The 13,749-nt window shown below is 55.1% G+C and overlaps 6 protein-coding genes across 6 annotated transcripts; 2 read left to right on the top strand and 4 right to left on the bottom strand.

Annotated features, from left to right (window-relative positions):
- Nucleotides 1–57: 57 nt before the first annotated feature.
- On the bottom strand, nt 58–2,664 carry BAUCODRAFT_74251 (glycoside hydrolase family 36 protein; the record flags this gene model as incomplete). The annotated part of the gene is made up of 1 exon (XM_007680048.1): nt 58–2,664. The coding sequence occupies one exon, from the start codon at nt 2,662–2,664 to the stop codon at nt 58–60; it is 2,607 nt and encodes an 868-aa protein (XP_007678238.1).
- Nucleotides 2,665–3,120: 456 nt separating this feature from the next.
- Nucleotides 3,121–4,419, top strand: BAUCODRAFT_149636 (uncharacterized protein; the record flags this gene model as incomplete). The annotated part of the gene is made up of 1 exon (XM_007680149.1): nt 3,121–4,419. One exon carries the CDS (start codon nt 3,121–3,123, stop codon nt 4,417–4,419), a length of 1,299 nt encoding a protein of 432 aa, XP_007678339.1.
- Nucleotides 4,420–4,605: 186 nt separating this feature from the next.
- BAUCODRAFT_25669 (uncharacterized protein) lies at nt 4,606–6,550 on the top strand (the record flags this gene model as incomplete). The annotated part of the gene is made up of 2 exons (XM_007679765.1): nt 4,606–4,681; nt 4,725–6,550. The coding sequence occupies 2 exons, from the start codon at nt 4,606–4,608 to the stop codon at nt 6,548–6,550; spliced, it is 1,902 nt and encodes a 633-aa protein (XP_007677955.1).
- Nucleotides 6,551–6,638: 88 nt separating this feature from the next.
- On the bottom strand, nt 6,639–7,421 carry BAUCODRAFT_549812 (uncharacterized protein). The gene has a single exon (XM_007680148.1). It carries the CDS (start codon nt 7,172–7,174, stop codon nt 6,728–6,730), a length of 447 nt encoding a protein of 148 aa, XP_007678338.1. The 5' UTR covers nt 7,175–7,421; the 3' UTR covers nt 6,639–6,727.
- Nucleotides 7,422–7,535: 114 nt separating this feature from the next.
- On the bottom strand, nt 7,536–10,805 carry BAUCODRAFT_35707 (uncharacterized protein). Its single transcript, XM_007679832.1, has 3 exons — nt 10,202–10,805; nt 8,755–9,932; nt 7,536–8,693 (listed from the first exon to the last, which is right to left on the bottom strand). Exons 1-3 carry the CDS (start codon nt 10,641–10,643, stop codon nt 7,641–7,643), a joined length of 2,673 nt encoding a protein of 890 aa, XP_007678022.1. The 5' UTR covers nt 10,644–10,805; the 3' UTR covers nt 7,536–7,640.
- Nucleotides 10,806–11,535: 730 nt separating this feature from the next.
- BAUCODRAFT_35705 (uncharacterized protein) lies at nt 11,536–12,208 on the bottom strand. Its single transcript, XM_007679831.1, has 2 exons — nt 12,186–12,208; nt 11,536–12,122 (listed from the first exon to the last, which is right to left on the bottom strand). Exon 2 carries the CDS (start codon nt 11,802–11,804, stop codon nt 11,550–11,552), a length of 255 nt encoding a protein of 84 aa, XP_007678021.1. The 5' UTR covers nt 11,805–12,122; nt 12,186–12,208; the 3' UTR covers nt 11,536–11,549.
- Between the last annotated feature and the right edge of the window lie 1,541 nt (nt 12,209–13,749).

Raw genomic sequence — 13,749 nt, 5'->3', positions numbered from 1 at the left:
TAGTACGCCTGAAGTACATGTTTGTAACTTTGGCATGAGATCGATGCGCAAACATCATCAACCCATAAATACCTCAATCCCAACCTCATTACTCCACCCGGCCCTCTCCCCACTCTCCCTCCAAGCCTTCTCAACATCGATCTCCAACACCTTCTCGCTCATGTCACTCACCCTCACACATCCCACACCAATGGGCTTCCCAAAAATCAGCACCATGAACTGCTCTTCAATGTTGCGCTTTCCCAAATCCTCGATCCACAATCCCATGACACCCAGAGCCTTGAGACTCGTCCAAATCCTCAAGCGCCCATTGCTTTCAACCTTGATCTCATATCCGGTCATAGCAGCACAACCCGTCATCTTCCCTAACAAGCCCAGCAACGCCACTCTCACCGCTGCACCCTTCACCTCGAGTCTGTGAAGAGGGTATGCAGACAGGATATCCCACCCTTGCACCTCCAGCTCTACGCCCACCATCGCCCTCGGCCCACCCCTGGTCATAGGTGGGGAGATCCTCTCCCCCTGGAACGAAGCAACGATGTACTCCCCCTCTTCCGTGCCCGGAATGGCGCTGAGACCTACGAACTCACTCAGGTGCGTTCCACTCACGTTGAAGATGCCCAGAATGCCGGTGCCCTTTCTGGCACCGCCGGAATACGTTCCCACCTTCAGCAAGGCTTGCGACTCATATCCGTTGTACGGATCCGTGCTCCGGCCTACCACGCTTGGGCGTAGTATCACCGTCTTGCCTCTCGGAGTCTGCGCGGTCATTTGCCGGATGAGAGCTATATCATGCTTACCCGGCGCGTCGGTGAAGTAGATGGGTCCGCCGCTCACACACCTTGCCGCGGCATGAAACCCGGCCCATGAATGCGAGGTCTGAAACATGTCCCAGTCCGGCAGGACGTTGAGGTGCTGCGTAAAGAGGCTGTTGTGAGCGTTGCAGAAGATGTGCCAGGGATGGCTGGCCGGCACCTCCGGGAAGAAGTCGTCACTATTTCGCACTAGAAGACGAGGTTTGTTGTGTGGGAGTTGGGAGTGGAACATGATTGCCGGAGTTTGGCTCATGCAACTTATGGCTCGACTGCTAAAGTGGCGGAGATGGGCTAAAGTCCAGGCGTCTTGGTATTGCGTTGTCATTGTTCGTCGATCGGGCGCATGTAAGAGCAAGTCGAGGAAGAACTGCGCATCTGTCTTCACGCTGTCGACTCCGGAGGACGAGAGGAAGCGGTAGAAGTCATCATACATCTGTTTGGCATCGTCCGGGTGCACGACTGTGAATTTGCCGCCTGCGACTCCCGCTTCCTTCTGCACTTCGATCGTTCTGTACCGTTTTGCGAGCCCGCCTTCTGGTGAGACGCCGCCCCAGTAGCCCAAGATGGCGTGCCAAACGGCGATGTGGTTGACATTTGGATGTCGCGTTCGGATCTCAGAGGTTGTCTTCTTCAGTCCGTCAGGAAAGCCTTCCTTGTTCGCTTCGAAGTCCAACCAGCCTCGGTGGAATTGTGTATCGGCGTGCGAGAGGCTCTGCCAGTTATCGTCAATGATAAGATTTGTAATATTGATGTTGTGTTGCGACAGCTCGTCAAGTGCGTGGTATATCTTGTCAGATGTGAGATCTTGGCCTAATCCGTTCCAGGTGCAGTAAGTGAGGCCATCATACCACTCCTCCAGCCACTCCGGCTTGACTTCACCGTCCATAAGCGTCTTGGTTTCTGCGTCAGCGTTGGTCGCTCCTAGCGTGATCATTACTTTACGAGAATGATAGAAGACCGCCGCATTGGCCACCTCGAAGCTCTCTGCGACAGCCACAAGAACCCGACTCGTTCCGGTAGACGTCCGGTCGTTGCGACCTCTGATCACGACTTCGCCTTCAGCATGACTTGGAAACGTCGTCGTAACATCCTCAACGCCACTAATAGCCAAGCAAACCACATGTAGCCCATCGTCACGCAAGAACGAAAGTAGAACTGCATCCTTGTCTAGCCGAAGGTTGCCCTGACCCTGCCTTGGTGCAAGCCAAGGACTCCAGAGCCGGATAAGTGCGAACCATCTGGAGCTGTGCCGGGGAGTTCCCAAACGATGGTGCTGGTAGCCGCTATCCGGATCACTTGCGCCTTGAACAGGGCACGTCAGCGAATACAATAGAGTGTCGTCTGTGTCTGGTTGTTCATTCTTGATTTTGATGTCGGGACTCATGTTGTCAAAAAATTCAGTCAGGGCAAGCTTTGACGACGCCCGCAAGTTCAGACTACTGGATCCATGGTAGTGGAGTTCGCCATCTTCGGTTCCAGTTGAGTCCTTGACCCATCGCCAGCCCTTAGCTGTGGACAGTCGGAACTTGACAGTGAAGCTGACGATCTGCGCATTCTTTGGTAAGCCGGGCAGCTCAGCCGTGAACCAGCTTCTCGTAAGGCTCCTATCATTGGGTCTATTGAGCAAAAGGACTTCGTGCATCGACTTCGTTGGTTCCAGTGTAAGTTCGCTCCAGTCGTAAACGCCACGGTGATTGTGCCACAGGCATATGGCGGGCTGCTCGTCCGCATCTTCGAGAAGGGAAGGCGTCGAAGTCTCTAAGAGGACTGTGAAGCGTACACTCCCGCGAGAGCGGGCGATCTGGGACGCTTGGCCTAGCGGCGGGTCGCATGTGATTTTGGCGTACATTTCGCCCTCTTGGTCGTTGTTCGGGTAGAACGCTGGCTTGGATTGTTCTGGCGGTTGTTGCTCGGGGAGTAGATCGGTCATATCATTGAGTGCAGGGTAGACTCTTTGGCCGGAGCGCGTGTCACAATCTAGTCACCATCAGCATTAATGCCGATACCATTAGCTACGCTCGGGGCAGACGTACATCCAAAGGAGATGCCTTTCTGCTTGACAGGTTTCAGCACCATTGGGAGAGACAAGGTGCAAACGTTTCGTAAGGGAAAGAAGAGATGGTACTTAACCTTTGCTATCTCTATCTAGGTAGGCACGCAGCCCATCCTCCTTCCTGTTGACATCGTGCAGTTAGTACGTCAGCGTCTAATGCAGGAACACTCCACCCCAGTGTTCGCCAGCGGAAGCAGCTCCGCCCCACACTTCAGCGAGCAATCGCGATCAACGTACCACCACCTTCCCCCAATGTTCGACACCATTTGCACATTTCCCCTCTCCGCCGAGCTCTTCGCCCAGGCTGTGCATCCCAGCGAACCGTTGGTGGCGGTGGGCTTGAGCAGCGGACATGTTGCGACGCTAAAATTGCCCGCTGTGGATGAGGAGCTGGGTGGAGAGTCGTTTGGCAAACGTAGGGGCAGCAATGGCACAGATTTTGTCGATACGACTTGGAAGACGAAGCGGCATAAGGCGAGTTGCAGGTGCCTGGCGTATAGCGTGGATGGGAGGCAACTGTATTCGGCAGGCACGGATGGGGTGGTGAAAGCGGCAGACAGCGAGACGGGCAAGGTGACGGGTAAGGTCTCCATACCGTCGGACTCATCTTCCGCGAGTGCGAACGTAGATGGACCGACAGTCATCCATGCATTGAGCCCGCAGACGCTGCTCCTTGCAACAGATTCCGGCGCCCTGCACCTGTATGATCTCCGAGATCCAACTCCCACCTTGCCGCTTGACGAGGCCAAGACAGCATTCATAAACCCCACCCCGGCACAAACGCATCACCCACACACTGATTATGTCTCGTCGCTCTCCCCCATCCCGGCTTCATCCACCAGTACGTCGGGTTACAGCAAGCAATGGCTTACTACGGGCGGCACTACATTGGCGCTTACCGATTTACGCCGTGGAGTCCTTGTCAAGAGCGAAGACCAGGAGGAGATCTTGCTCTCCTCCCTCTACGTCACAGGTCTGCCAGTCAAGAAGAGTAGCGGCAGCACCGGCGAGAAAGCGCTTGTAGGTGGCGGTGACGGCGTGATCACACTGTGGGAGAAGGGCCAGTGGGATGACCAGGATGAGCGAATCACCGTCAGCGCCGAAGGGGAGACGCTAGATGTCATGGCTGCCGTGCCGGCCGCTGTTGGTGGTATGGGCAGGAAAATTGCAGTAGGGCTGGGAGATGGGAAGGTGCGAATCGTGCAGCTTGGCATCAACAAGGTCGTCGCAGGGGTGCAGCATGATGATGTGGAAGGCGTGACCGGGCTGAGCTTCGATGTGGGCGGGAGGATGATCAGTGGGGGTGGACAGGTGGTTAAGGTGTGGCAGGAGCATATGGCGGCTGAGGATGGAGAGGAAGAAGAAAGCGCGGTGGCTGCTAGGCGTAGTGCAGATGCCGACGGTGATGAAGAGGATGCGGATGATGCGGATGACGATGAGGAGGAAAGTGGCGAAGACGGAGAGGAGAAGCCGCGAAAGCGACGCAAGAAGAGAAAGCGCGGCAAAGGGCCTGCGGCTGCGAGTAGTTTCAGTTTTGCGGGACTGGACTGAGGTACGTTTCGGTTCGTACACCATGATGCGCATATAGCGGTTGCCAACAGCATCACTTTGGTTCTGGTACTATGAGCACCTTAGGTCATCAACAGAGCTTACTGCTGGTGTAAGTTCACAAGAAAGTACACTACAATACATGAATAATGAAATTATGGCCAACAAAGCACAAGTTGCCTGGTGGCGATGAACCTGGGAAGCTACGACTCACCATGCGGTATCTTGTTCTGGAAGCGCGCGTTGCTTGCAAAGCTTACTACGGGTACGTGAATGTCTTGGAAACAAGCAACGACTCAGGGTTGCAGTGAATGTGATGAAGCCGCGCTTCACACATGTATTTCACGCGCCCCTTAACTATCTGAATTATACGGCGCAGCAAAGAACAACAACCGCTGGTCAACGCGGCCTACTTGGCCTTTGCGGCACTGGCATCTACCTCACCCTGAGCATCACTACGGAAAGGACCTCGTCGCCGTTGATGGCTCCCCATGTGTCGGCACCTGCCTTCGACTGCGCCGTCTGCCTTCTATCACATCCCTCGGCGAAAGGTATCCGAGTCACGCCTACCGACGATTTACTCTGCTCCGACTGCTTCGAGCAAGGTGTCAAACCGCAGTTCGTAGCGGCACTGAAGCATGAACATGCCTATCCCGTAAAATGGGGTGGCAAGGTCCTAGACCCTGCAGACTTCGCCGCGCATCTCCCTCCCGGCTTTGCACTGAGGTATCTCTTCGCTGCACGCGAATACCAAATTCCGGTTAGGGAGAGGGTGTATTGCAACCATCTCCTCTACACCGAAGAGTCTACCGGATGGCTCAGCGAGATCAAGATCATGGAAGCCGTCGATGCCAATGACCCTCTATGTGAATGCGGCAGCTTCCTCGGCGCTCTTATGCCGCCTAGCGAGGCACGAGCTACGTATGTTTGCCTCAAATGCAACGGCAGTACGTGCGGTATCTGCGCAAGTAGCATCCTGGAGCGACCGCAACAGCACGTCTGCGAGGATGTGACTGAGGAGTGCAAGGAAGAAGACGCCTTTGAGGGGCTGGTGAAAGGCCAGGACTACCAAATTTGCCCCGGATGCGCCGCGCGTGTTGAATTGAGGGATGGTTGTAATCACATTTTCTGCATGGGCCCGGGTTGTAGAGCGACCTTCTGCTTTGTTTGCGGAGCCAAGCTCGAACCTCACGAGACCGAGCATTTCAGGCAGGGCAAGTGTCCACGGTGGAATCAACCCGGCTCCAGATATGCCCACTTCGACCCGCCTGCACAACCCCAACGTCGTAATCAAAGAGAAGCAGTGCAAGCCGGAGCTAGGGCCGCACATGTCGATCCGTTCGCAGCACCAGAGCCCTGGCAGGTTCAGCCCGCAGCCAGCAACGCGCGCTTCGACCCGCCTCCTCCAAGGCAACCACGTAATGGAGGAAATCCGTTTCCAGTCCAGCGCGGAGTCAGGAATATTGACGACCATTCTGACCCAAGGGCGCAACTACAGCCACGCGATGGAGGAAGACTGATCCAGCCCGCAGCCAGGACCATGCAGTTCGACGTGCCTCCGCCGGCGCAGCCACGGGCTGAACGCATAGCTCAGACCGCACCCCGAAACGTGCATTCTGATCTGCCTGCGCCGCCACAGCCCACCGGCGCTGTGGAAGCCCTCAAGCCGATCGCCCAAGTGATGCAGGCTGATGAGGTTTTTCGCGATGCCATGAACGCCGCTCAGCGTCACCAGAACGTGACTCGAGGCATCCGTCGCTTTGCTGATGATGACACAAACCGCCCCGACCTTATAACCATGGGACACTTTACCGAGCGACTCATTGAAGGGCTTTCACAGCAGGTCAACGGCCTCTCCCTCAATATCGGTACCGAGCATCCCTTGGTACTGGAGCGGAGGCTCGACAGGTATTTGGACCTGCATCGCGAGATCCTGGCGCACGCACAGTTCCGAGGTCCGGGGCCGCTTGTAAGCGTGCTGGAGGGAAGATGGGACTTGAGGCGCGCCGTGCAGGTGTTCCTGGGCAGGCATGATGCGGTGATACTCGTGCTAGAGGCCTGGGCTACGGATACTAGAAACTTGAGGAGGGCGCTAAGGGGGGCTGACGGTGGAGGTGGAGGGGGTGTTATATGAAGATGTGTTAGTCGTGAGGGTGAGGCTGGTGCCAGTCAACTACGCTTGCCCCGAACAGTGCGAGATTGCGGATCGCTGTAACATAGCGTCAGAGTGCGAGTATAGATTCAAACTGAAGCGAAGCGTTCGCGCTCAGTATGGAACAATGTTATACCTGTGAACTTCGCTCCGGTTATACTACTTCGCTTTATCGAACTCAGCCAGCATCCTGTCAGTTTCTGTGTCAAACTCCTCCCATCTCGGCACATTATCGTCCGGGATGCTGTACCAGACAGGCTTGTTTTTGGTGAAGATATGCATCTCCACCTGCGGCAAACCGTCTCCGCCTTCGGTCACGGAGCCAGCCGCGACATGTGTCCGGTCAGGGAAGCAGTGATATTGCATTGTCATTGTCGAGCCACACTCACCGCAGCAGGACCGTGCCGCCAAGTCATTGACCGTAAACGTATGCAACTGGCCGGACCATGTGAGCGTCGCCTTCGGAATACCAAGCCATGCGATGAACGGCGCCCCAGAAATTTGCTGGCACGTCTTGCAGTAGCAGTAGTCGAGGTTCTGCGCAGGCTGGGAAGAAGTCCAGGTGATTGCGCCGCAGGCACAGCTTCCCTTGAGCGTGCTCGCCATCAAGGTGTGGAATAATGGCGCACAGATCGGTCTATTGTGACGCTCGCCTTTCTGCTCCCCAGTAGAGGCGGAGCTTCACCGTTTTGGAAAGAGGTCCAAGTTTGGCAATCAGTATTCTGGTACGAACGGTCTTGCAGTGGATACCTCAGTTGAGTGAGACCTTACTGCAAGTACCTGGACGGGAGCGGATCGGCGATAAGGTGCATAGGGGCTTTCGGTGTAATATAGTGGAGTTTCTATATTCTCACTGTACATTGACGTAAAACTAGCCGGGAAGGCAGCGCTACTGTACTTACGGGGGAAGTAAGCAGCCCCAAGCGTAACCCCGGCGATGAGACGGGGCCAATGAAGATTTTCAGAACTGGTGCGACAGATTACATGAAGATAGTTTGTGTGATACGATGCGGTCAACGACCGACTGTAGTAAGCTGCAGACAATCGTGTTACGTGTTTCGTTGAGTACAGCTCACAAGCCCGTAGGCAGCTCATAACTACTCAACTGCGCGCTTGAGGGCCGCCTCGGAGGCGGCGGCGGCATGGAGACCTCCATTTGCTCACGCTTCGGTTCCTGAGTCCATTGCCTAAAGCTTGCTACATTGGAACCTGAGCCCAGCGCATGTGGTGGCGATTGTGAGCTCCGCACGGATCTCGGCGAGCTGTGGTCCGATGCTGATGACTTCGAAGAAGCCTGCTGTCCATGCCGCACTGGATACGGAGAAGGCAGATGCCTGTATGGAGACTGATGCATTGTGGGTATCGGACCGAGAGCCTTGACGAGCTCTTCAGGAGTTAAATCGGTCGGCTTCACCTTGACCCCCAACTCCTCGGCACCTGGTGTGGAAGCTCTACCAGCAATAGCCATCTCAGCCACCGACGGAGCGACGGCGGATGTTGGAGTCAGTAATGAATTATGAATGTAGCTTCTCGCATTGCCTGATATTCCAATAAGCGGTGGCAGTGTTGACGGGGAGCGTAGGGGCTTCGATTCCGTTGGGCTTCCCTGAATCTGGGCCGGTCTTATAACTGGTCCGTCGTGTATCCCCAGGTTATGCGTGTTGCTTGAAGCTGCTGTATCGGGCGATAGTGCGCTCCGTAAGAGAGGGGGAGGACAGGAAATTTGGTGCACCCCAGCGTGGTTGTTATTCCCGAATGCTGTTGTATCGGCGGATGGGGCGTTTTGCTGGGCACCGGAGATTGAAATCCTTGGTGTGTCTGTCTTTTCGTCTTTTAACGCATGGTCAATAACTGCGCAAATCTGATCGCTCCCATGACTCAAGTTCCGGGAGTCTGCTAATATGGCCCGGCTACTGCGTTGTGCTTCTTGTAAAGCTCGCGTTAGCATCGTGACTTTGTCACTTAGTCGCACGACTTCACGTCTTAGATCAGACGAGTCACGTCGCACGAGGGTGTCCGCTTCATTATGAGCGTTCTGCAGGCCATTGTCGCTCCCACCAGCCTGCGGAGAATGCCCGGCTTCAAGAATCGCCAACCGTCGTTTCAGCGACAAGCACTCATCAGCCTAAACATTGCGGGGTTAGAAGTGTAATCTGTGTGGCACGGGAATGTACATCTCTGCTTACCAGTGCTTGCCTTTCGCGAGCGAGCTTTGCTTGTAATCGACTGCCCATGTCGAGCATACGACCCCACTGCTCCTTCTCCTTGACAGTTTCAGCACGCTCAACGTCACGCTTGCGATCGCTCTCATAGAGTTGCATCTCCAAAGACTTGACTTGCTCACTTAAGTCTTCATTCTTTCCGGTGAGGTCATTGACCTCTTGCTCGGAGACGTTGGTCTTCTTTTCGATTGTCTGACTCTTCACCTTCTCTCGCTGCAACTTCTGGAGCAAGCTAGAATACTCCGACTGCAGTGTCTGCAAGGCTAGCGATTTCAATGTCACCTGGTGCTGGAGGTCGGCAATATGAGCGGAGGTTGCAGAGCTAGTCGACGCAGTATGAACGGACGCTGACGGTGGATAAGACGGAGCCGGTGAGCCAGGGTGGACCGTGGGTGCTGGCAGAGAAGCAGCCACCGAGGGTGGGTACACGAGCGAAGACGGAGACGGCAGTGGACGGAGTTGCTGTCCAGCTTGTCCTGGCGATCCAATGCGCGGGTATGCAGACTGCGGTGCTGAGTCGCCTGGCTGAGGGGAGTAAGTTTGATGGGGGACAAAGTCCAGCGATGCTCGCCGATCGGGATGATAGGCGGTAGCAAACATGCGCAGACCAGCAGCTTCAGGAGAGTCGCCTGATCGAGGACGCTTAAGTGCGCGTGGATCGTCCCAGCTTCCGACACGCTTGACACCGTCTCCCGGCGGCGAGGCAGCACGAGACGCTGACGGAAGTTGAGGAGGCTGAGGCCAAAAGTAGGCTGGTTGACAACGGCGAGCGGTGAAATCCTGCATATCCCGCTTTGCATTGCGTAGTCTGTCAATAATCCATTGCACAGTCCTAACTGGACTATCGGTTGGTATGTCCAATGATCGGGTGACGGCCTGGTTACAGTAGGACTGTACGTTCTCGTCCAGCTCGGCGACAGCGATAGCTGCTTCTCGCACCATCGGCTTCAATTTCGTGCAAAGGTAGCATGAGATACGCGAATTCATCGGAGCAATCTCCGGTCCATCGGCATCTGGCTCGGACAGCCGGCTGGTATGCTCTTGGAGTGTAGCGAAGGACGGCAGCGATGGTACATTTCGCTGCTCATGGCTCGGTCGGCCATTAGTTTCGGATCGTAAAACCTGTGTTGAAGGTGCTGTTTCTTCCAACGCCACCGACCGTCAGCGTAACTTTCGCAATGGATGCATTCGTCATATTTCCACACGATTAGGGACGAAGCTACTCGAGCATCTCACTGGTTCTTGAAATGAGCATGGCATGAGGAAGTGCCCGGCAGAGTTTGTAGTACTTTCAATGGCAGAGGAGTCACTCAACTATGCGATATGTCGCCAACCTGCTGTAGGAAGGACAACATAATGTCGATGGCAGATCAAGGGTACAGAACGCCGCAAAAGGAATTCTCACACTGACCTGGAGTAGTAGGAATATAGAGCGCCAGTGGTTCGGTAAGCCGGGTGCCAGCGGCACCATGGTGCTGACGGTGATCGACGTGATCTTGGTACGAACTCTGCCAAGCGCCGGCTGTCGTCGTACGCTGACGAGGTGAAGTCGCCGCTAGTTGCTGCGGGCCGTAGTTGCCACTGGAAGCCGAGCTTTGGCGCTCGTAGGCAGGTCCGGAGTAGGGCTCGGAAGGCGGGCGTTTCTCGGAAGGCGGTCGGTCAGTTGCTGGACGCAGAGGTCGATTGTCCTTTGGGAAAGCGTCCAAGAATGTGCGTTGTTGATTAGGATGAATCGCTGTCGGGGCGGACATCGGAGGCTGGGCGACTAAGTTGCTTGCTTCACCGTGATGTGGTTGGCCCGGGGTACCGCTGCCTCTCCATCGTGTCGAGTCCCACGAAGGCGCCGTGCTCATTGCTTGCAAAAACTGGCAGAAACAGAGCACAAAAGCTCACACTACCGAGGTGTCATGTATGTGTTATATTAGTTGTACGATCGAGCATAAGGTCAAGTAACCCTCTCGAACGAGGAAGTTTACAGGAGGAGGCTCCGGTCAGGTTATTATGAGGCACTACGCAGGTCAAGTACCAGGACGATCTTAGTAGCTCTTACGGAGATGACATCCTCTGGCAAGTCCGAGCCTGTGAAAGAGTGACCTCGCCCAATGCAGCAAAAGCGCTAGCCGAACGCTGACTTGCACGTTACGCCACACTCAGATGCGACGGAGCCGCGAGTCGAAGGAAGCACAGGCGACAGATCGTGTTGCAGCAAAGTCCATTTGCCCGGTGCGGGCCCGAACATGCATGTCAGATCAAGCGAGGTGATGAAGCAGGGTGTGTGCAACCCAAGCGGGCCCGGGAGCAAGGTAGCGACAGCCTACAGGCGGAGCGTTGATGATGCGTGCGACTTAGTCAGTCCAGCTGCGATGAGTTGAAGCTGGAAGTGTCGCGGCCGCACAACTTAACAGGCAATAGAGTCAGACGCCTGTAGGGAACGGGGCCGAACGCTTGTCAGATTGCCTTTGTCTTGCTTCAATCCTAATGGCGGCTCTATAAAGGTCGACGAATAGAGATCGTTTGGTATCCTAAACTGCCGAGGTACCTTCAAGCCAAGTCGTCGTGAGCGTGGGGCGCCCTGCCATTAATCAGCTGGAGTGTGTCAGCATACTATTCAGCACGGACGGCTCGGCCGTGAGCCTCGATCCAGATAGGTGTGTTGGCCCAAAGAAGCAGCTTGTCCGCGATGCTTGCATAAAGTCCTCCAAGACCGTTCGGCCACAGCAGGAGTCTGATCTTCACGCAGCGTCTCCCGGCCCGTTGATCTACGCGACATAATTCAGGATGCATATGCAAGTGCCTCGGTTCCAAGGAATGTGATACTCCCAAAAGAGTACGGACTTTGAAGGTATACCAGCCGACGGCGCGAATTCAGAGCTGACGCGAGCTGCAGGCGCATTAGGTGGACGATCAGCGGTCTTGGTCCCTTTTCGCGCCTGCTGCACCACCTGATACAACAGCACCTGACTCTCGCAGGATGGTGGGTTGTACCGACGGACTTCGATTAGCTGTGACAGCATTCAATTTGGCTTGCTAAAAGCGGCTGTCAGTTGCAACCCGCGGCGGGAGAAAGACTCAGCATTCGCCCGCTGACACATCTAGTCTTTGTCTCACTTGCATAGCGTATCGTGCCCTGCTATTTTCATCACTAATTAAACAGGGTCATAGGGAGAGGTACTTGAGGCAGTATAGGGGTGTAGCATTCCATCCTTCTCTACAGTAATCTTCCGCGGCTTGGAACGTCACATCTCATGTGCAGATTCCTGATATCATTGCAGGAGGATGATTCGTCGCAATTGTTAACATCCGGATCCTAGGATTGCGGGCAAGTGAAAGAAGTAAGCTTCTCGCAATACGCGATCGTGCTCATGAGGCCTTGTTTCCTGACGAATGCGGCAAAGGTTCGTCACGTTGACGTTGACCTACCTTAAGGAAATACCCATTTCCATCCTTGGCGCGTTCTAAGCCATCTGCTAGCCAGCAGGCTACAATAGACAGTGCATAGCCGCCGGTTTGCTGTAGGATAGCGGTTAGCAGTAGTCAGTGACAATGACCCTCGCAGTGTTTACCGCATACACATCGAAGGTATATTAGTACCTCCACGAACAAGGTTCTTAACCATTCACCCTTAGACTGGCTATTTGGCGGAGACGCTCTTCCACACACTTGGTGGATGCTGGTGGGAGTCAGCGGGGGCGTGAACGCTCAGTCACGCGGTGGATGTTTTCGACTACATTGAAGCTGAGCAAGGTATCACCGAAGAGTTGCAATGTGAAACCCTTGCGCAATGGCAAGATCTTCACTACCGCTCTGGAGCGGCATCTTCGCATCAACGGTCCCTACCCCACGAGGTCCACGCGACTACCAAGGGTTAGTGACTTTGAGCGTGCTGGCACCGAGGCGCCCGTGGCCGCGCGGCGTACACGTGATCTTGTCCAGCCAGATACCCTTAAGCGATGGTGCTGCTCAAGCCTTCCGTATGTCTACCGAGTGCAATCTGCTTCTCCCCAACTGCACGCGTGTTAGTACGCAGAGAGATGACCCCACTGTCGCTGTACGCGTTGGTCGCGATTCTGTGGTCGACTACAATGCTCTTCTTCATGCGCTGGCTTCCTGCAGATTTGTTCGAAGGCTACATTGCATGTACCTGCAGCAGCCCGGGCAAACCTGATGCGAACCGACGCAGCACCCAGCACAAGTGCCACCACCTCCTCTGGAGTCCCAGAAATTTTGACTTAGGCATGCCAGTGGGTCACGAAGACATTGATCTGATATTGTAGGCGTCACCGAGTGAACATTCCTGATGAATGGGCAATGAGGCCGCCTAAGGCTGGTGTGTGTTTTGCACAGCCTGGTGCGGATGGCTGCCTGTGACCGGTCAAGGAAACAGACCGGTCACAATCCGGATTGCGCAACAACACATTCATACGATGGCGCCTCCTAATCGTCTTGCGAAAAAGTTCCAACGCTTCACACTATAGAGTCTTCTGCAAAAGTTTTTGGTTGCTCACAGACCCAAACGCAGGTCACCCCACGCGCAGCTCAGGACGTGAGGCGCAAGGTCAGCCTCTTACAATATCCCACCGAGCCGACTACAACCTGCAGATCTTCGAGACGAGATTTGTTTCCGGAGAGGACATCCACCCAAATGGCCCCGCGCGGTGGCTTTCTGGCCTGTAACAGCGGTATTCATGCCGCCTATGCATTACTGAAGCACGTCACCAGCCACGTGGAAGCCGCCACCTGTGAAGAAGCTCTTGCGAACCTCATGAAAATGTTGAAGCAGTCTAGCGCGATGATGCGCCTGGTCATCCCATTAGCAATGCTGGTCATGGCGCTATCGCGATACTCCTGGATCGCTCAGCCTTGCACAAGCCTGAGGGACTACCTTTACAGCTTCGTGAGTGCACGGGTAACCATCAGCGGATCTCATCCACTCCAGAAACAAGTAATGGCCTGGATGAT

Source organism: Baudoinia panamericana (assembly GCF_000338955.1).
Source record: "Baudoinia panamericana UAMH 10762 unplaced genomic scaffold BAUCOscaffold_9, whole genome shotgun sequence".
Taxonomy (NCBI): Eukaryota; Fungi; Ascomycota; class Dothideomycetes; order Mycosphaerellales; family Teratosphaeriaceae; genus Baudoinia; species Baudoinia panamericana.
Note: the sequence above shows the minus strand (reverse complement) of the source record. Positions and strands in the feature narration are given on the sequence as shown.